This window comes from Talpa europaea (genome assembly GCF_964194135.1).
Source record: "Talpa europaea genome assembly, chromosome: 13".
NCBI classification, from domain to species: domain Eukaryota; kingdom Metazoa; phylum Chordata; class Mammalia; order Eulipotyphla; family Talpidae; genus Talpa; species Talpa europaea.
Window position 1 is genome coordinate 70,063,672 of NC_140080.1, and position 18,026 is coordinate 70,081,697.

The 18,026-nt window shown below is 40.1% G+C and overlaps 1 protein-coding gene across 11 annotated transcripts in view; it reads left to right on the forward strand.

The window, feature by feature from the left end:
- The window catches only part of DTNA (dystrobrevin alpha), a gene marked incomplete at both ends in the record, with an annotated part of 118,948 nt that overhangs the window by 21,090 nt on the left and 79,832 nt on the right, over nucleotides 1–18,026 (forward strand). For all 11 annotated transcript variants that reach the window (XM_084252313.1, XM_084252316.1, XM_084252317.1 and 8 more), the window contains one exon: nucleotides 10,381–10,594. In XM_084252313.1, coding sequence (XP_084108439.1) covers nucleotides 10,381–10,594 — 214 coding nt within the window. The remainder of the gene's footprint in view (nucleotides 1–10,380; nucleotides 10,595–18,026) is intronic.

Genomic DNA, 18,026 nt, shown 5'->3' on the forward strand with positions numbered 1-18,026 from the left:
AGGAAGGAAGGAAGGAAGGAAGGAAGGAAGGAAGGAAGGAAGGAAGGAAGGAAGGAAGGAAGGAAGGAAGGAAGGAAGGAAGGAAGGAAGGAAGGAAGGAAGGAAGGAAGGAAGGAAGGAAAAGAGAGAGAGAGAAAGAAAGAGAGAGAGAGAGAGAGAGAGAGAGAGAGAGAGAGAGAGAGAGAGAAAGAAAGAAAGAAAGAAAGAAAGAAAGAAAGAAAGAAAGAAAGAAAGAAAGAAAGAAAGAAAGAAAGAAAGAAAGAAAGAAAGAAAGAAAGAAAGAAAGAAAGAAAGAAAGAAAGAAAGAAAGAAAGAAAGAAAGAAAGAAAGAAAGAAAGAAAGAAAATTACATATCCTGGACTTGCAAGATGTCCCTACGGCTAGAGCACAAGCCAATGAGGAGAAACTGGATAATAGTGGGAGGTAAGGTTAAAATTAGGAGACTGGAGTCCAGACATTATTTTTTTTTTTTAAGATTTATTTATTTATTTATGCAAGCACTGGGTACAGACAGAAGTGTGGGAGGGTGAGAGAATTCACCAGAGCCAGAGGGGATTGCAGAGCAGGCAGACTGAGAAACACACTGCCGAGGGGAGCAGCGGGCGGCAGGAGAGGTCTGCGTGCCATGTGGGACCCTCGACCGGCAGCCGGGGATCGAACCAGCGCCGCAGAAGCTGCAGGCAGCTTCACAGCCCAGTGCTCAACTGCTGCGCCACCGGGGAGGCCCCAGACATTATTTTTTATACCTAATAGCTTGGTTTTACTCAATAGGTGATGGAGAATGGCTTGACCAGCACTGAGCATTACAATATTTCTTAAGATAGTTGTTAAAGGACAAAAATGAAGATGGGCAAAAAGGCGTTCTGTGAAAATCTAAGTAGAAGGGGGTAAATGCCCAAAGTAGGACACTAGTTATAGAGGTGGAAAAGGTACATTGAAAGAATCTATACTGAGTTATCCAGTTAAGTCTGAAATGAGTATCCAGAGGGGAGATAAGATAGATTTTCTTGACTCTAAAGTTATTAAATAAATTCTGAGCAAAGTTAAATACTAACAGTGAGAAATTAGTTATTGTTCAAATCTTTCTTTTCATTTATCTTCTCTTATTATTTGTAAAATACTTCGTACAATATTTTGTAAAATAATAGGCTTAATAAATGCTTGTTCAATTGAATTTAGTTAAATTTAATTTACAATATGACAACTATTGAACCAACAATTATTATACCTCATTTTGAATCATGATGTTGGTCTTCAATCAAGGGAACACTGAATACTTTTTTTCTTAATAGGCAATGTATGGACTCTCAGAACCTTTGAGGATAGACATGATATTCAATTTAAATTTATAGCAGAAATATTTTGTGGGCCTTTTCCTGATGCTCCATTAAATCATCTATCTCCTAACGAGGAAATTAAAGTGAAACTAAAATGTTATCTGTGCAAGATATGATGCTTCACTCCAAGGATCCTTAACCAAAGAGAACTAGCTTGGTGATAAAGGTATACCTTAGGAGCAAGGAAGATTTTGAATTTGTTGGAAGCATGAAATAATGTGGTGAACTGCTCCATTGTTTTTAGATTCATATTTTAGAAAGATATGACTTACTAATGAAATAAAGTCTGAAAATTTTGCTTTTATTAACATTCTTTCCAAACTCAGTGTTTGGTTAATGCGAGTGGAGGGTCACATCATCAATGTAATCACATCAAAATACATTTGTTGACCCTGGCAAAGCATACCAATTAATTGAGTTCTTCCTCCCTACCAGCTATTTTTTTCTTTTAGTTTTTGAAGTAACATAACATTATGTAAGTTTCAGATGTGCATAATTATGAATGATGTACATCTGAAGAACAGGAGAACAGAATCAACATCTGGAGAACAGGTTCTTAAACAGTATTTTGTCATGATTAAAGGCCTGAAGGACAAAAAATTAAATTAATTGAGGACTTCTTAACAACTGGCTAATACATGACTAGCTTGCCCATCATTTTCCAAGATTCTCTTGATATCCTTTAAAGTTTCCTCTAAATCAAATGAGCAGGAGTTTCCTATCCTTCCTGTCTCTCATCTGACTCCATCTTTTAAGTCATGCTCCATAGCAGTGGTTTTTAAACTACATGATCTTTCAGACTCACTCAAGGAATTGTTTAAGGCTAGAAATGCCCTGACTACACCCCAGACCTATGGAATCAGGGGCCACAACTTGAGACCCACTGTAGGGTAAGGAAAAAATGTCAGGCTTTTCTGCCCTCCTGTCATCAGGATAGATGATGGATCCTTGCGGTCCTGAATGCATGCCTGATGGCGGGCACCTGGAGTAGGGTGTGGGCATAGGTAGATGGGATTCACCTGGGCTGAGACTGGGCTTTTAAGGGCGATGTCATGGGGATGCCAGTAGAAGCCGAAAGAAGCCAAGAGAGTAGCAGAACAGAAGCCGAGAGAGAGAGAAGGCCGGTGTAAGGGGCAGGACTGGACACAGTGCAGGTTTTCTGATCCAGCAGACCGGGTAAAGGAGGAGTCAGAGTCCTCAGTGGTTTTTCAGGTTTTTATTGGGATTACCAGGTACATGGCAGGCAGGAGTACTGGGGGGCTGGTCTTCACTCTATGGGCTCTCCTGCCTTCTCTAGGCTTCTGCTTCTCTTGCTTCTCTCTCGGCTTCTGCTGGCGTCCCCGTGATGCTGCCCTTAAAAGCACAGTCTTAGCCCAGGTGAATCCCATCTACCTCTGCCCACACCCTACTCCAGGTGCCTGCCATCAGGCATGCATTCAGGACCGCAGGGATCAATAATCTATCCTGATGGCGGGAGGGCAGAAAAGCCTGACATTTTTTCCTTACCTTACAGACGGAGAGAACAGATAGAGTGAAGACTTGCTGGGGGCTGGGAGACCTGCCAGCCTCCCGGCCCCCCAGTACCCTGCCTGCTGTGTACCTGGTAAACCCCAATAAAAGCCTGCAAAAAGCCACTGAGGGCTCTGACTCCTCCTTTACCCGGTCTGCTGGATCATAGAAAACCTGCTCCATGTCCAGTCCTGCCCTACACCCACTCGTCTGAAGAATACACTGGTTTTCACTGCTGGACTTGGTGGTTCTCAGAAGGGATCAAAGTTAGTTAACATGGTAATTAGAAAATGAAACTAAACTTTAAACATTATAGATTGTGAATTCTCAATCTCTTCATTTGCTTGCTGAAAAAATAACAGTCAAATAATGGATAATGGAGATTACTGAGTTACAGAACCTGCTTTAAGGTAAACCCCAGCACAAACTCCTTGGCCAGGAAGGTCAATACAATTTCTGATCACATTTTCTTCATTCATTGCTCTGTGCCATTGGTCACTCACTCCTCTTCTAGAAGTATCCTTCCCTCCTCAGCTCCATGTAATTGCATCCTCTTGTCACTCAGGAACTAACTTGCGCCCTATCTCCTCTTACTCCTCTAAACCTTTCCAAAGTTTCTAGTCCACAATCACATCCCAATATTTTTATCCCCGTAGCATTATTTTTAATCTTAACTACAGGTATGGACTTTTGCTAATCATGCCATGTGTTGATCTTCAGTTAGGACATCCACGTGTGTCTGCCCCTTGGAAACTGCAACCTCTCTGATGGCCAGGCTTTCATATTCTGTTAAATCACCTAAAACACTGTAGGGGCAGGAACTGGGCACAGTGCAGGTTTTCTGATCCCATGCAGACCGGGTAAAGGAGGAGTTTGAGTCCTCAGTAGTTTTGCAGGTTTTTTATTTGGGGTTCACCAGGCATATGGCAGGCAGGGGTGCTGGCTTGTCTTCAGCAAGTCTTCACTCTATCTGGGCTCTAACGTTCGTTCTGCTACTTCTCGGCTTCTCTTTTGGCTTCTGCTTCGGCTTCTACTGCTGCTTCTACTGCTGCTGCTGGCGTCCCCGTGACGCCGCCCTTAAAAAGCACAGTCTTAGCTCAGCTGAATCCCATCTACCTATGCCCACACCCTATTCCAGGTGCCCACCATCAGGCATGCATTCAGGACCACAATGATCCATCATCTATCCTGATGGCGGGAGGGCAGAAAAGCCTGACATTTTCTTTACCCTACAAACACCAAGCATAAAGTATTGTGGAATCTTTCAGATTGATGCTTGGGTTTAATTTCTTTTGAAAACATTATGGAATCTCATTTTGTTTCTGTTCCCACCTGTATGTATAAACATATGGCAGTCTTCCTCCATAGGTTCATTCTACACATACAATAAAAGTAGGGGAAGTAGTGCCAGGAAGGGCACAGTGCAGGATCTCTATGACTGCGCAGATGGGGTAAGGAGGAATCTTGGAGCCCTTGGTGGCTTTTGCAGGCTTTATTTTACATTTTACCAGGTACATGGCAGGCAGGGATGCTGGGGGCCAGGAGGCAGGCAGGGATGCTGTGGGGCCAGGAAGCTGGCAGGCCTCCTGGGCCCCCAGCAAGTCTTCACTCTTGCTGGGCTCTCTGGCATTCTCTCGTGGCCTTGTCCTCTCCTTCTCCTGGTGGTCTGTTCTCTTTCTCTCTTCTGTTCTGATCTCTTTTCTGTTCTGTTCCATGATGCCACCCTTATAAGCCCAGGTGAATCCCATCTACATATGCCCACACCCTACTTCAGGTGCCCGCCATCAGGCATGCATTCAGGACCACAGGGATCCATTATCAATCCTGATGGCAGGAGGGCAGAAAAGCCTGATACTTTTTTACCTTACCCTACAACATTAAAATATTTTTTCTCTTATGAGCTGAGACTCTCTAAATTTCAAGATTAGTGTGATCTGAAACTGAACTAAGAGTCATCACTATAATAGTCTCCCATCGATTAATAACATCATCCCATGCATTCAAAGTAAACAAACCTGAAATTTTGAGCTTTTGTTAAAGGACAAATATCCTTACAACAGACAGAGTGGAGCAAATAATTAAAGAGGGAGTGACCATTTATCAGAATATGACAGTAAATTTTAATGCCTCTTTTCTCTCAAAAATACAAATAAAACAAAATGTATATATTGCTTTATAATTGATGGTTTTTCTTGTAAATTTTCATTATTCCCCACAATACCTATCAGATAAAAAAATGTAAGAAAGGTGAATATGATTCCTTTTGTACACATGAAGAGGCCCTTAAATTCAAGCCCGCTAGCTTTGATCCCAGGGAGGGGGGATGTAAGGTCAGGTCTGGACACCGAGCAGGTTTTCTGATCCCATGCAGACCGGGTAAAGGAGGAGTTCTGGAGCCCTCAGGGTTTTGCAGGTCTTTTATTGGGGTTCACCAGGCATATGGCAGGCAGGGGTGCTGGGGGACCGGGAGGCTGGCAGGCCTCCCAGCCCCCAACAGGTCTTCACTCTGCGGGCTCTCCGGCCTTCTCTGGGCGTCTGCTTCTCTTGCTTCTCGCTTAGCTTCTCTTTCGGTTGCTACCGGTGTCCCCGTGACGCCGCCCTTAAAAGCCCAGTCTCAGCCCAGGTGAATCCCATCTACCTCTGCCCACACCCTACTCCAGGTGCCCACCATCAGGCATGCATTCAGGACCACAATGATCCATCATCTATCCTGATGGCGGGAGGGCAGAAAAGCCTGACATTTTTTCCTTACCCTACAGGAGGGGAAATAAAAGAGTATTTCTGCAAGTTCAGTGTACTTGTTTGCTAAAATATCTCTATCTGCTACCATCTGTGAGTAAGTTCTGTGTGGTGAGGAGCCTGCCTGTCCATGATAATTCTAGCACCCAGAATAGTGTTGAAACATAATAAGCGCCAAGAAAATACTCATTGTTTGAATGAAGCGTGTTGTCTGTGGAGCGGAAGAATAAGAATATAGGCTATCTAGTGGCTTAGTGTAATGAGTCTAAAGAGAACCTGGACTTGCTCCTGACACTAGAAAATGCATTCCTCTCCCCACCTCCTCATACCCCTCACCCCCTCGCACCCCCACCTCTGTGGTTGTTGACCCACATGTGAAGCTCCTAAAAGGGATTTTTACTTAAAATCTTCTTAGCATTTAAAATATTGAACAAAACTTTCCTTTTGAGAGCTGTTATAGAAAAAAGACAATGCTTGTAGAGGTGTTCATCTTTTAGTGCCAAGAACATTCGAATTCTATTGGATAACTAAGAATGAATCTCTATAATTAACCTTCCTATAAGCCAACAAACATTTTCAGAGTCAGCTCTGTGAACAAACACAATTTGGCTAATCAGAAATATCATCTGAATCTGGTGCTCATACTCTGTAGTGTGGTTACAATGAAAAATTCATGTGGGAATGTTGCACTGAAGGTCAGGAAGCTTATGTCTACGGAGAAGAATTGGGTGAGATTTCAAGAAAAACAACCTGTCTCCTGTGGGATTTGATGAGAAGCCAACAGCTAAACTCTGTGTATTTACCTGCACATCTAGAGATGGGAAAACAGTTATAACAAAACTTCAGATACATCACCACCACTTTAAGCATGGGTGGCAAGGATGAGAAGGGATTAAAAGTGTGTGTACATGGATACACACATACACACAATCACACACATGCACACTGTCTGCACCAGAGGACATGAACATTCCCAATGGCATATGGACAGATTTTGTTCAATTCCCAGCCTGAATACATTTCCTTTTCTTCTAATTAAGAAAACACATCATAATTCAATGAGTGATCTTACAAATCTTGAACCCCTCCAAAACAACATATGTATACACAGGTATATAAGTCATTCTTAAACTGCATAAACTATTGATAGTTACTAGCTCGCAACACAACCCACAACCTATTAGGACATAGCAGGCTGTCTTGAAGCCACAGGTCTGAGAATTACTATCTTCAGCAGTGCTTCTCACATTTTAATATGAATACAGACTCCCTGGGGAGATTGTTAAGATGCATATTCTGATTCTCTTGGTCTGGGCTGAGAGCCTGAGGGTCTACATTTCTAATGGCCAAGCTCAAGGCTACTCCAGGTGTGACTGGTCCTGGGCCAGCAGCACAGGCATTAGTGGGCAGGGGCTATGGTATAACCTTCTCGGTGATGCTGAAGTTCAGCCACAGCTGAGAAAACTGATCCAAAATGCCCACCGTGAAGTCACGGTGATTGTTTATGGACTTGCCCAGCTGCAAGCACTCTGGAGACCTTGTAACGGTTTATAATCAGTGGCTATCACAATCACCTGAAAGCTTCCTCAAACCCCTGTTCCCACCCTCCTGAATTTTGAGATCAGTGAGTGGTAGAATTGGGCTTAGGAAATTTTAGATTTTTTCAAGAGCTTGAGGAAAAATATCATGCCTGGATTCAGTCCTGGACCCAGACTTTATGATGTGGAGCAGGGAAAGTTGCTCTGGACGAAATCATGAAATGTACTAAATTCTAAAGCTCTCTTTTGATATTCTGACTCTTTATACCCTCTATCCTGCATTTTACCCTATTTATATGATTTTATTAGTTCTCATAAAGTTTATGACATTAGTCATTTCCATATAGGTATACTTTTTTGCACTTTTTTGTACTTTTTCCATGGACACTTGGATATAAGTCATTTATAACTATGAACATAATAGTCCATATCCTAAAATAGTGTAAGACCCAAACAGTCATACTCAAATCTGCTCAAACAAATAAGAAATGTCAATTGACAACAACCAACTCTTCTCTGTGCAAACACCCACCCCCCCAACCCTGACCTTACCCTTCTCAATCTCACATTGCCTGGATTTAAGGCACACTGTTGAAGCTTGGTTTATTTCCACTTATTTATAAAAACAAACTGTGATACATTAATAATTAAGGTATGAAACTAACAATACTGCTTTTAAGATTCTATAAAGTATACTTTTAAGAATATATTTTGTTCTTGATATGGTTATTGTTAACTAATTGTATTATGTAAAAGACTGCTTTATCTACTGTATTAATGCAAAATTAAGCAATTACTTAAATGAGGAAACTCCACTTCATATTGCCTATGCCTGATAGCAGGTGTGCTCCCTGATGGACAGTTAAAGCGTCAGAACTATTTAGTAAAATGTGCACAGTGCCATCTTGTGGCATGTCATCATCATTGCACAACTTAAATGTCCTCATTTCCTACAATGATTTACCAACAGTAAGCAACATATTTATACAACTGTCAAAACTTTAAAACAGACTTCTTTTTTAATTATTTATTTATTTATGCATACAAGAGCTGGGGTACAGGTCAGAGATGCGGGGGTGAGAGGATCCACCAGAGACAGTGTAGGGAACAGAACAGGCAGATTGACTGAAATACACTGTTGAGAGTGCTTAGCAGGCGAGACAGGAGAGGTCTGCCTCACCATGTGGGTTGCTCCCTGACCGACCAGGGATCGAACTCGTGCTGCAGAGGCTGCGGATTGTTTCATAGTGTGGTGCTTAACCCACCAGGGAGGCCCTAAAACAGACTTCTTAATAACTTCCTAATGACTCTAAACTTAGAACATTTTTTAATGTTCCTGTTTAATTAAACAAGGACTGTGATGCTTATCTTTCTCAAATAATAATTAAATAGATATTGAATGCTTTTTATGCACTAAGCACTGTGTGAAGTGCTTTACATGGATTATCCCATTTGATCCTCAAAGTAACCCTGCAATGGAACCCTGGAGGAACTATTGTTCCTACTGTACAGATGAGAAAAATTGAAACTAAAGGACATTAAGTGACTTGCCAAGGTTATACAGATAGCCAATAGAGGAATCTGGTCAAAATCCAGCAGTCTGCATGGTATCCTGCACTATTTGGTGCTATGGTCTGCTCCTCTCCAGGCAGTTACCAATAAAATAATGTTTTCAAGAAATCTTTATCAAAAAGGTCCTTCCTCATCTGGTCTCTATGTACTAAGTATGGTAAAACCAGTCAAACTCTAACTCAAAATTTATGACAATGAAACTGTATAAGTATCTGCCTTTGTGGCTGAGATGTGATTTGTGCATCTTTTACATCACCCACCTAATATATGCTCAAAATTATAGGTTGATTAGTTCATTGAAATTGGAGAACTAGACTAAACCATAGATCTTATAAGTGAATTATAGCACAGCATGGCTGTAGATCAGAGGGTGTTTGATTATTTTAACACTAATAGCTCTCAATTGTTGAGCACTACTATGTGCCAAGGGTCTGTAATTTTATATATACATTCTCTTCTTGCCTCACTGTTCCCCACAGGATGGTACTAGTTTCCTCATTTTAAGGAAGGAATAAAAAAAATTATAGAGGTGAAATAACTTGGCTACAGTTTTAGTTATTAGTAGAGCCAGGAGTGAAAACTCATCTTTGTGTTTCAAGATCTGTATGCTTTCTATTCTGCCACTTCTGGAAAATAAGTCTATATAGCATGCATGATCATAGTTTTTCTGTGTACTGCTACCACCTATGCAGAAATGCCACTGTCTCTTACTTGAGCCACAGCCATAAGCTCCAGCTACTTCACATGCATGCCTGCCCATCTCCATTTATTTCATCCCTTACAGTCAGAAATGATACTTTTAAGCTGCATTTCTGATCATATTACTCTCCTCTTTAAACCTTTGTCTTCATGATGATTTTCAATGATGCACACCTGAAATTTATATAACATTTTAATGCGACGTTATCTAAATAAAGAGAAAACATAATAACAAAACCGTGTCTTCACACTTTCAGTATAAACAGCCAAATCCTTATCAAGTCTACAGTGTTCCTCCAGCCTCACCTTGTTCTTCTGACCCTGTCATGAGCATATCATAATCCCATTTTGTCCCTGGCACTCTGGATGCCACCATGTCTGATTATCTGTTTGTGTGATTATGAATCATGTCTGTATCTCTACCAGACTGTAAGATCCCTCATGCCTTAACCACATCTGTATTGTTTGCCATTGAGTCCCTAGGACCTAACACCAATCTTGCATATAATTATGGAAACTAGTGTATTTAAGTAATTTATAATTATATCACTGCAGCCAGAATTAGTATTTTATTTTTCCTTTACATTGAGGCTTTAAATATATGGATATACAAATAAATAACATTTATTTTTAGTATCTTTCATATGGTTTCTAGATATTTGATATGTTGATAATAATGAACTATTTTTTATATTATATATTTGGATTCCAAGATCAGGAATTCAATAGATGTTAATTTTGACCTTTAAATATAGTGTGAGAAATGAGCAAAGAGGTAAAATACTAAAACTTGGGAGTTGTAGTAGAAAAACATACATGGGGTGCCTGTTTCTCAGGAGCTAAGACAGAAATAGGTACTTCATTGAAAAAGACAAAATATTTTCAAACACAAAGTATATTGAAAAGTGAACCATGAACTTGATGAAAATAAGGAGAAACTAGAATGCTCTGGGCTGATGCATTCATTCTGCTTTAATTGTATGTAGTGCACCTGGTGGACATTTGGAACGTCATCGAAGCATTGCGCGAAAATGCTCTGAACAACCTGGACCCAAACATAGAACTCAATGTGGCCCGCTTGGAAGCTGTGCTTTCCACCATTTTTTACCAGCTCAACAAACGGATGCCAACCACTCATCAAATCCATGTGGAGCAGTCCATCAGCCTCCTGCTTAACTTCCTGCTGGCCGCCTTTGACCCGTAAGCACCTGCTGAATGTCTGTCACACTCTACAGTTCCCACCTACTCTCCGCTTGCCCTGCTTGGTCTTTATTCCGCATAATTTTCTGAAGTCACCAACTGCCTCTTTTTTCTTACTCAGATACTTAAGCAAGGCTCTTTGTGTTTATCATACCTTTTAATTTGAAAAAGACTAGACAGTAAGGCCACAGGAATTTGAGGACATTTGCATTTCATGTGCTGACCTTTATTTAACTCCCCCCACACTCCTAGAAGTTATGGATGCTTGAAAGTCTTGCATGATAACCTGTCCTGAGGAGGGATTTAATGAAGCAGAAAGTGGGAGGATGTTTTTAACTCTCTTCTTTACAGATTGTCTAAGGCAGTGTTTCTGAAGTGTCATAACAAGATCCTAGAGCCAACAGAGAAATTGAAAATGGTATTTTGACCAACCTTTGAAAGTAGCCACACTTCGTGTTCAATCGACTGGTCAATAATAGGCTACAAAAAACAATGTGATGTCCACAAACTGTGATGGAAACTCAGCCTCATTATCTTATAATTTCCCCTCAGAAATTCAGGGAATTCAGGGCTGACTGAGATCTTAAAGACTGCCCTTCCACATTTGTCATTTTACAGATGAAGGACGTGAAGCATGAAGAGCCTGTCCCATTTCCTGTGTCTCTTCACATATTAGTGGCAGAGTGGGAACTTATGTATTCAGCTAAGGTTTCTTTTCCAAGGCATATGTGGGCAGCCCTGTGAAATGTAAAAACTCCTCTGCATTACATTATCAGCCTGAAATTTCAAAAGGACTTTTGCTGATAGCCTCTAGTCTGGATATAGTATTAATACCTCCACTTTCACTACTGGCTTGGAATATTAAAAAGGAAAATTGCTAACTTGACCTTTCAGCAATCACATTTTAAGACTCTCAGAAGATTTTGCTTCATCTTATTGTCTGGCCCATGATTGGGAATATTTAAGCCCAGCACTGAAGGTGATGTTAAAAAAAAGAAAGAAAGAAAAAGAAAGACAGTGTAGCAATTTAAACTCACAAAGAATAAAAATTTCCATTCAGTGAAATGTGGTCATTATTTGAAGGTGCCTCACAATGTACAGACCCAGGTAGTTGGATTCTACCAAGAAAATGGTTACCTGAAATAAGAATCAAAGTCTTCTTCACTTGGATGTGTGTCTGGGAACCAGACTCACCTTCCCACAGTCATATTTCCACAAGAATACACCACCCCTCTCTGCTCTCTCTACCCAAAACATCTGAATCTCTGTTCTCCTACAGGCAAGCTCACCACAGACCATAATCAGCTTTCCCGTTGCAAAATTTCTCTGTCTTTGTCCATGTCAGCCTCTGAGAATATGTGGTACTCGGGTGACTTCCAGAACATTAGGAGATAGCATTTGAGCCCTCTGGCCTATGCCCCTGCTTACCCATTCTATCACTGAGTAGGAGTGCCTTGTGTTGAGATTTTTGTTCTTCTTGACTTTCTTCTAAAAATGACTCTTTTCCTGGAAGGGGCTCCTGGTTGGCTGTTGCCAACCAACTTCTAAGTAGATGTTTTTTACACACTGACACTATCTCTTCTAGGGCCCCTAGGGAAATGAATGGGTAGACCCAGGAAGGGTGGAAAAGGAGTTGGCCGAGAGGGGAGCAGAGGCTAAGTGGAAAGAAGAGTATTATGAAATAACCAGTCTTGAACCAGTATCCTCCTCTTGGCTCTTTTCTTCTGCTCACCCCAGGATTTTGGCCTGCCCCTTGCTTCACTTGCCTGAAGCTCTCTCCTTCAGAATCTGCTAACAAATGGGCAGCAGCCTTTCCTCTCACCACTTGGCTATATCCCAATGGAAAAAAACCCTCTCTTTGAAGTGTTCTAAGAATTTTTACTATTACTATTTTTTTTCAGAAGTTGCCAGTAACAAATAGGAAGAAAGGTAGAACGTCACAATATAAAACTCCTTCTTTTTTTTAAACAGCTTTATTAAGATATAATTGTTACTTTAACAATCTTAACAATAATTCCTAAAACTCTATGATATGTGGCCTTTGGGAGAGGTAGGGTTACCCAGTGATAAACCGCGAAGCCCTTCACCTCTCAAGGCCAAGTTGATCACCCCTGCCCGAGCCCTATAGCAAAGGATTCAGCTGTTCTCTTGCAGGGCAGGTGACTTTCTCCCACAGCTACCTTAGCATGTGACCAGGCCTTATTCTTTGCATGCACAGCACCTGAGACAATACCCAGTTCATGAGGAAATCAGTGAATAAATGATTAGATGAAAGAATGAATGAAAATCGAAGGTTGGCTTTTCTTAACTTTTGTCACACTAATTTCTTTTCCTTCTTTTCCTTCATCATCAATATATTAATACACTAGCAGGGTCAAGTTTGCTCTGTCACCCAGCTTTACACCCACTATTTTCACTTATGCTCCATAGAAAGGAAAACCAGATGTTACTAGTTAGTAATGGGAGCGATCCTATTTCCACAAAACATCTCAATCTACTTCTCTTACTCTCTTCCTACTTCCTGAGAAACACTAGGATCAATTTTAGTCTGTTGACTTAACCTCATTTCAGTTCATCGTATTTTCCTTCTTAGGATAGTTTCTCATTAAGTAGATTATGTGGCTGTGGCTTTGTTTTTATATTATATTCACATATATTTAGCCATTCAAAACTCATAGTGGGACAATGATAAATTTTAAAAGGAACTGTTTTGAGGGGAACAAGCTATATTCTTAATTTCAATTTTCTAATGACAAGAGTAGTAATTATAATAGTAGCAAAAATCTACTCCATCTTTACAGTATTTCAATAACCTGCCTGGTTTGGCACAGTATTGTAATTTTCCATGCTGAGTAAGTAAAGAAGCTGAGACACAAAGAGGTTAAATTATTTGCAGGTCACACAGCTTCATACCAGATGAGGTGAGTGGAGGTTGTGGGGGGTGGGGGTGGAGGTAGCAGAAGGATTTCTGCTAACATTATGAGGAGCCCAGAGAGATGCCAGGGCCACTTAAAGGATTCCTATTCTACTCATGTCTTCTGTTTCATCTTTTAAAGTTAAAAATAATGCAGATTTACCCTTCTTATTATAGGATATTCTTATTATGCTCATACTCCTAACCTTTTCAGTTCATGGTATTTAGACATATTTGACAGAGTATATGAGAAAGAAATACTTGGACTTAACAAGTTTTACATTGTAGATTTAGAGTCAGTTTGATGACAGCCCTCCAGGACTCCAAATTCATCCTATACTAGTCTTACGCAGTGAATCCAAAATCCTGGCATTTTTCTTTGACATCTCATACCTCACTGAGCCATTAGAGCCACATTCCCACTGCTGAGCACCCCCCAATCCCCCCCGATGACAATATGAAAGGTAGCACAGCTCTCTCTCACATGCATGGATATGAAATAATTCTGGCACTCTGCCAAAATCCTTCTGTCGTTTGAATTTTAAAAATGGTTCTAATGTTTAATGCAAGATGCAGTGCAAAGTGGACAGTCATTTCTCTGTGCACCAATGAAACCAATTGTTCCCATTTCAGACTAGATGGCTGTGTGAGAGCAAAGGAAAGAGAAGTCACAGAAAACCAGATGTCCTCTTTTCTTCCTAGTGTCTATATGACTAAAACTAAATATTTAAAATAATATTTATTTGGCTTAGTGAATTTCTTCTTAGCACAGCTTAAATTCGAGATGTCCACAGACCATCCTCAAAGCACTATAATTTTGTTCTGGTAAAAAATGCTTTATTCCAAGGTTTGTACATGTTACTAAAATGGAATCTCTTTACAAAGAATTCTCACAATCATAGACAAATTGAACATCCATAATGTCACTCATCTTGCTGTCAAACTTACCCTTTGGGTGAGTAGCAGATGGGATTTCCTGGAGGTTAAGGAGGCAGGTCAGCAATATTGGCCTTCTCTTCTGGAGAAACTCCTGGCCCAGAGCTATGAGAACTTCTTTTCCCAATGTTCTGCTAACATTATGAGGAGCCCAGAGAGATGCCAGGGCACATAAATGGTTTCTGTGGGTTCACATGTCAGTATCACTATTCCCAGAACAAGAGTAATTATATATGCGATCATTTCTAAATCAAAGTATGACATGAACACACAGTTTAATATCAAAGGTCTTGAAGTTAATCTTTGTAATTTTACCCAAGCCCTTAGTATTTCTCAATGTAAAAGGTATGTCAAAGTTAAAATTTCTTTGCACGTATACATTCATTAATTTAACTAAAATATATTATGAAATCACAAGGGTAGTCTGGGAATAAGAGATAAGTTAGACAAGGTCCCTGCCCATTCTTAAATATAGTTGTATTAAAATTAATTGATTTTGACTCTTTCTCCCCAAAAGATGATGAGAAATGAAAGGTAGGAGCCACATTTTTATATCCCTAGCCTCTGGGGTATTAGCAATAAATATCTGTTGAGAAACTAAATGTGTGATCCATGTGAATCAAATAATCCCCAGATAAAGAAAGTGTTAGGGTAGAAGCATTTTGTGAAAGTCAGAGAAGGAAGCAACTTTCTCAGTTAATTAAGCCATCAAAAGGTGTGAGAAAGAGCAGTTTGAGTGTTGCGCTTACCATAAATGCTTATCAAATGTTTTTGCAACCTCTGTTGGTAAAGAAAGAAATTCTGGCTTTTAGTATTCTTAAATATATAAATAATTCCTCCAGTCTGTTCAAGAAAGCATAATCAGAATTCAAATCTCACTTTTGAGGACTTGAAATTTATCTTGGTATACTGTAACTTAAATCAAGAATATCTCCTGGCAATTTGGAGAAAATTTGCATCCTATTTGAGTTTAGCCTAGCCTCTCAGATCTATCAATATCTATTGTTGTTTTTCTTTCTGGTCAAAAAAAAGGAATTCTTCACACCCTCACCAACACTACTTGTTTGTAGGTATACACAGACACATACACACACACACACACACACACACACACACGCACCCCTCATATCACTCATATATTTATATATATATATATATATATATACACACATACACATATACATTTATGTCGTGTGTGTCTGTGTGTGTGTGTGTCACTCTCAAAAGTGTAAGGTGGTAGCTCATTGTGGTTTTGATTAAAAATAAAAAAAAAAGCAGGATTTCCCTCCCAGACAACTTTTCCCTAAAAGCAACTTCTTAGTTAAAGAAATCATGGACAGTTCAGCCCTTTGTAGTTACTCACTTTTTAATACTTTGAAGCATGTGTTTAAGACAGAAACTCTTCAAATTTCCATATGTATTTTAACCAAATTGTAAGTAAGTGCTTTCCTGATCCATTTTCAAAGGGTTGCCCCTTAGGAAAATTTGAAAACATTCAAAATGAAAAAGCAAAATATAATGAGAAATAAAAGAAAAGAAACATTAACCAATGAAGCAAATTCAATTTGTACCTAGGATAATTTGCTGGTTGTCTTAAATATTCTTTTAGGTATTAATTAAATACCCACACAATAATTTGACAGGGTATTTTTCAATTTTGATTTAGAGCAGAAAATTAAAATTTGCAAAAGCAAAACCTTCAGGGTAAATGACTTAAAAATAAGATACATTTCATTATACCAAATGATACTTAAATAAAATAAAATTTTTTAAAAGATTTATTTATTTATTTATTTATACAAGAACTGGGGTACAGGCCAGATGCGTGAGAGGGTGAGAGGATTCACCAGAGACAGAGTGGGGAACAGAACAGGCAGACTGACGAAATACACTGCTGAGAGGAGTAGTGGGCGAGATAGGAGAGGTCTGCCTCGCCATGTGAGACCTTCACCGGCCGGCCGGATTGAACCGGCTCTGTGGAGGCTGCGGACATCTTCACAGTGCGTGGCACTCAACCACCTGCGCCACCAGGGGAGACCCATAAGAAAATAAAAATTAAGTAAAATTTTTAAAATGAAATTATTCTTTTAATTAAAAATAATTGGCTAGTAGTAAACTTTTTTTAAATTCAAGATTTCATTAAGTGTACCTTTTATACTACTAAGGAACCAATTGCACTAGCAGATTTTATCACAAAGAAAAGCTTATGTGGTTGTGTGATGGATGACCGATTCCGAGAACCTCCCCAGTGCTGGCAATCTCATGCATACACTGCAGACTCAACCAGTGTGCTTTGTAAGCTGTGCTCAGTATGACTCTTACCTCCTTTTCAAGGTCACAGTCAGAATTGCACTTGTAATGGGAGGCGTGCTGCTATAAACTTTCACAAAAGCTAACCAAGAGCATGGGCTTGTAGTGCACTTCCTGCTGTTGCCCACTCTGAGGCTGTCTGGCCTGCAAGCACTGGGACAACCTATGTTCTTCAACCCCAGCATAGTTGGCAGCCTCCTGAGTTATGGCTGACGGCCAACGTTCCACATGTGCGGTTTTATCACTTTCCACCTAGAGTCGTGGCATGTGCAGACTCACTGTGGAACAATGTGCTTTCCTGCTCATTTGCACAAGACTCCTGGGAGCTCCCTGTTATCCATCCTCATCAGCTTGGCTTCAACTTCCTAGACACTTCCAGGGACCTAGACTATGAACCGAACTTCCCCCTCTAGGGATGATTACCTATGAGCATAGCTCTTACATGTCTCCATTTGGGTGTACAAATTTCTCCCTACCCCTTGCTTTCTGTGATGATGCCAATTCTGTTTTCATAACCAAAGTTTGTTGTTATGATCCCGAGATGACTTTGTTTAAGTAACAGTCTTTGGTATTTAGATTCTTGTCAAGGCTTTTAGAAAATCTTTCTCTTTCCCCTGCTTTTCCTCACTCTGTTACAATGCACTGAAAATGTTCTTTCAAAGTGATCCTTTTGTTTTAGTTTGTGGTGCCCCCATTCTCCAATATGGAGTTTGCTATCTCCATCCATTCCTTCAGCTTCTCATATCCAATGGCGTAGGGCAGGCGGTAAGCAAGGTCTGAGGTCTGAACTCTCCCGGTATTGGTGTGCTTACTATGACCTACATTCCTGCATTTCTCCCCGAATCTTTCTTCATGACAGGGGTCACATTTGCAATCTGGCACAGTAGCTTGCATGACAATAGATTCCACTAGCCTAATTTCACCCTTGAGTTCCTGCAGAGCTCTCATTGAGCTGCCCTCCACTTGGCGATTTATCTAGATGGATTGTGTCAATTTGGCAGAATAGCTCCACTACAACCACTATTGGACTTAATACCATTAATCTTGCATTTCCTGAAACAATACAGGACTAGTGATCTTCCTCTGATCTTCTTCATTAAAAGCAAAGGTTGAAGAATTTTACCTGTGAGCTGTCATCATTTCATCCTTTGGAAAACTCTGTTCCAATGTCCTCTGTGGTCTCTCCTCTTCTTGAGTTAAATTGTTCTCTCCAATCCATTGAAAGAAACATATTGCTTTTGAAGTTTCATATATAATGTTACTCAATTTCTT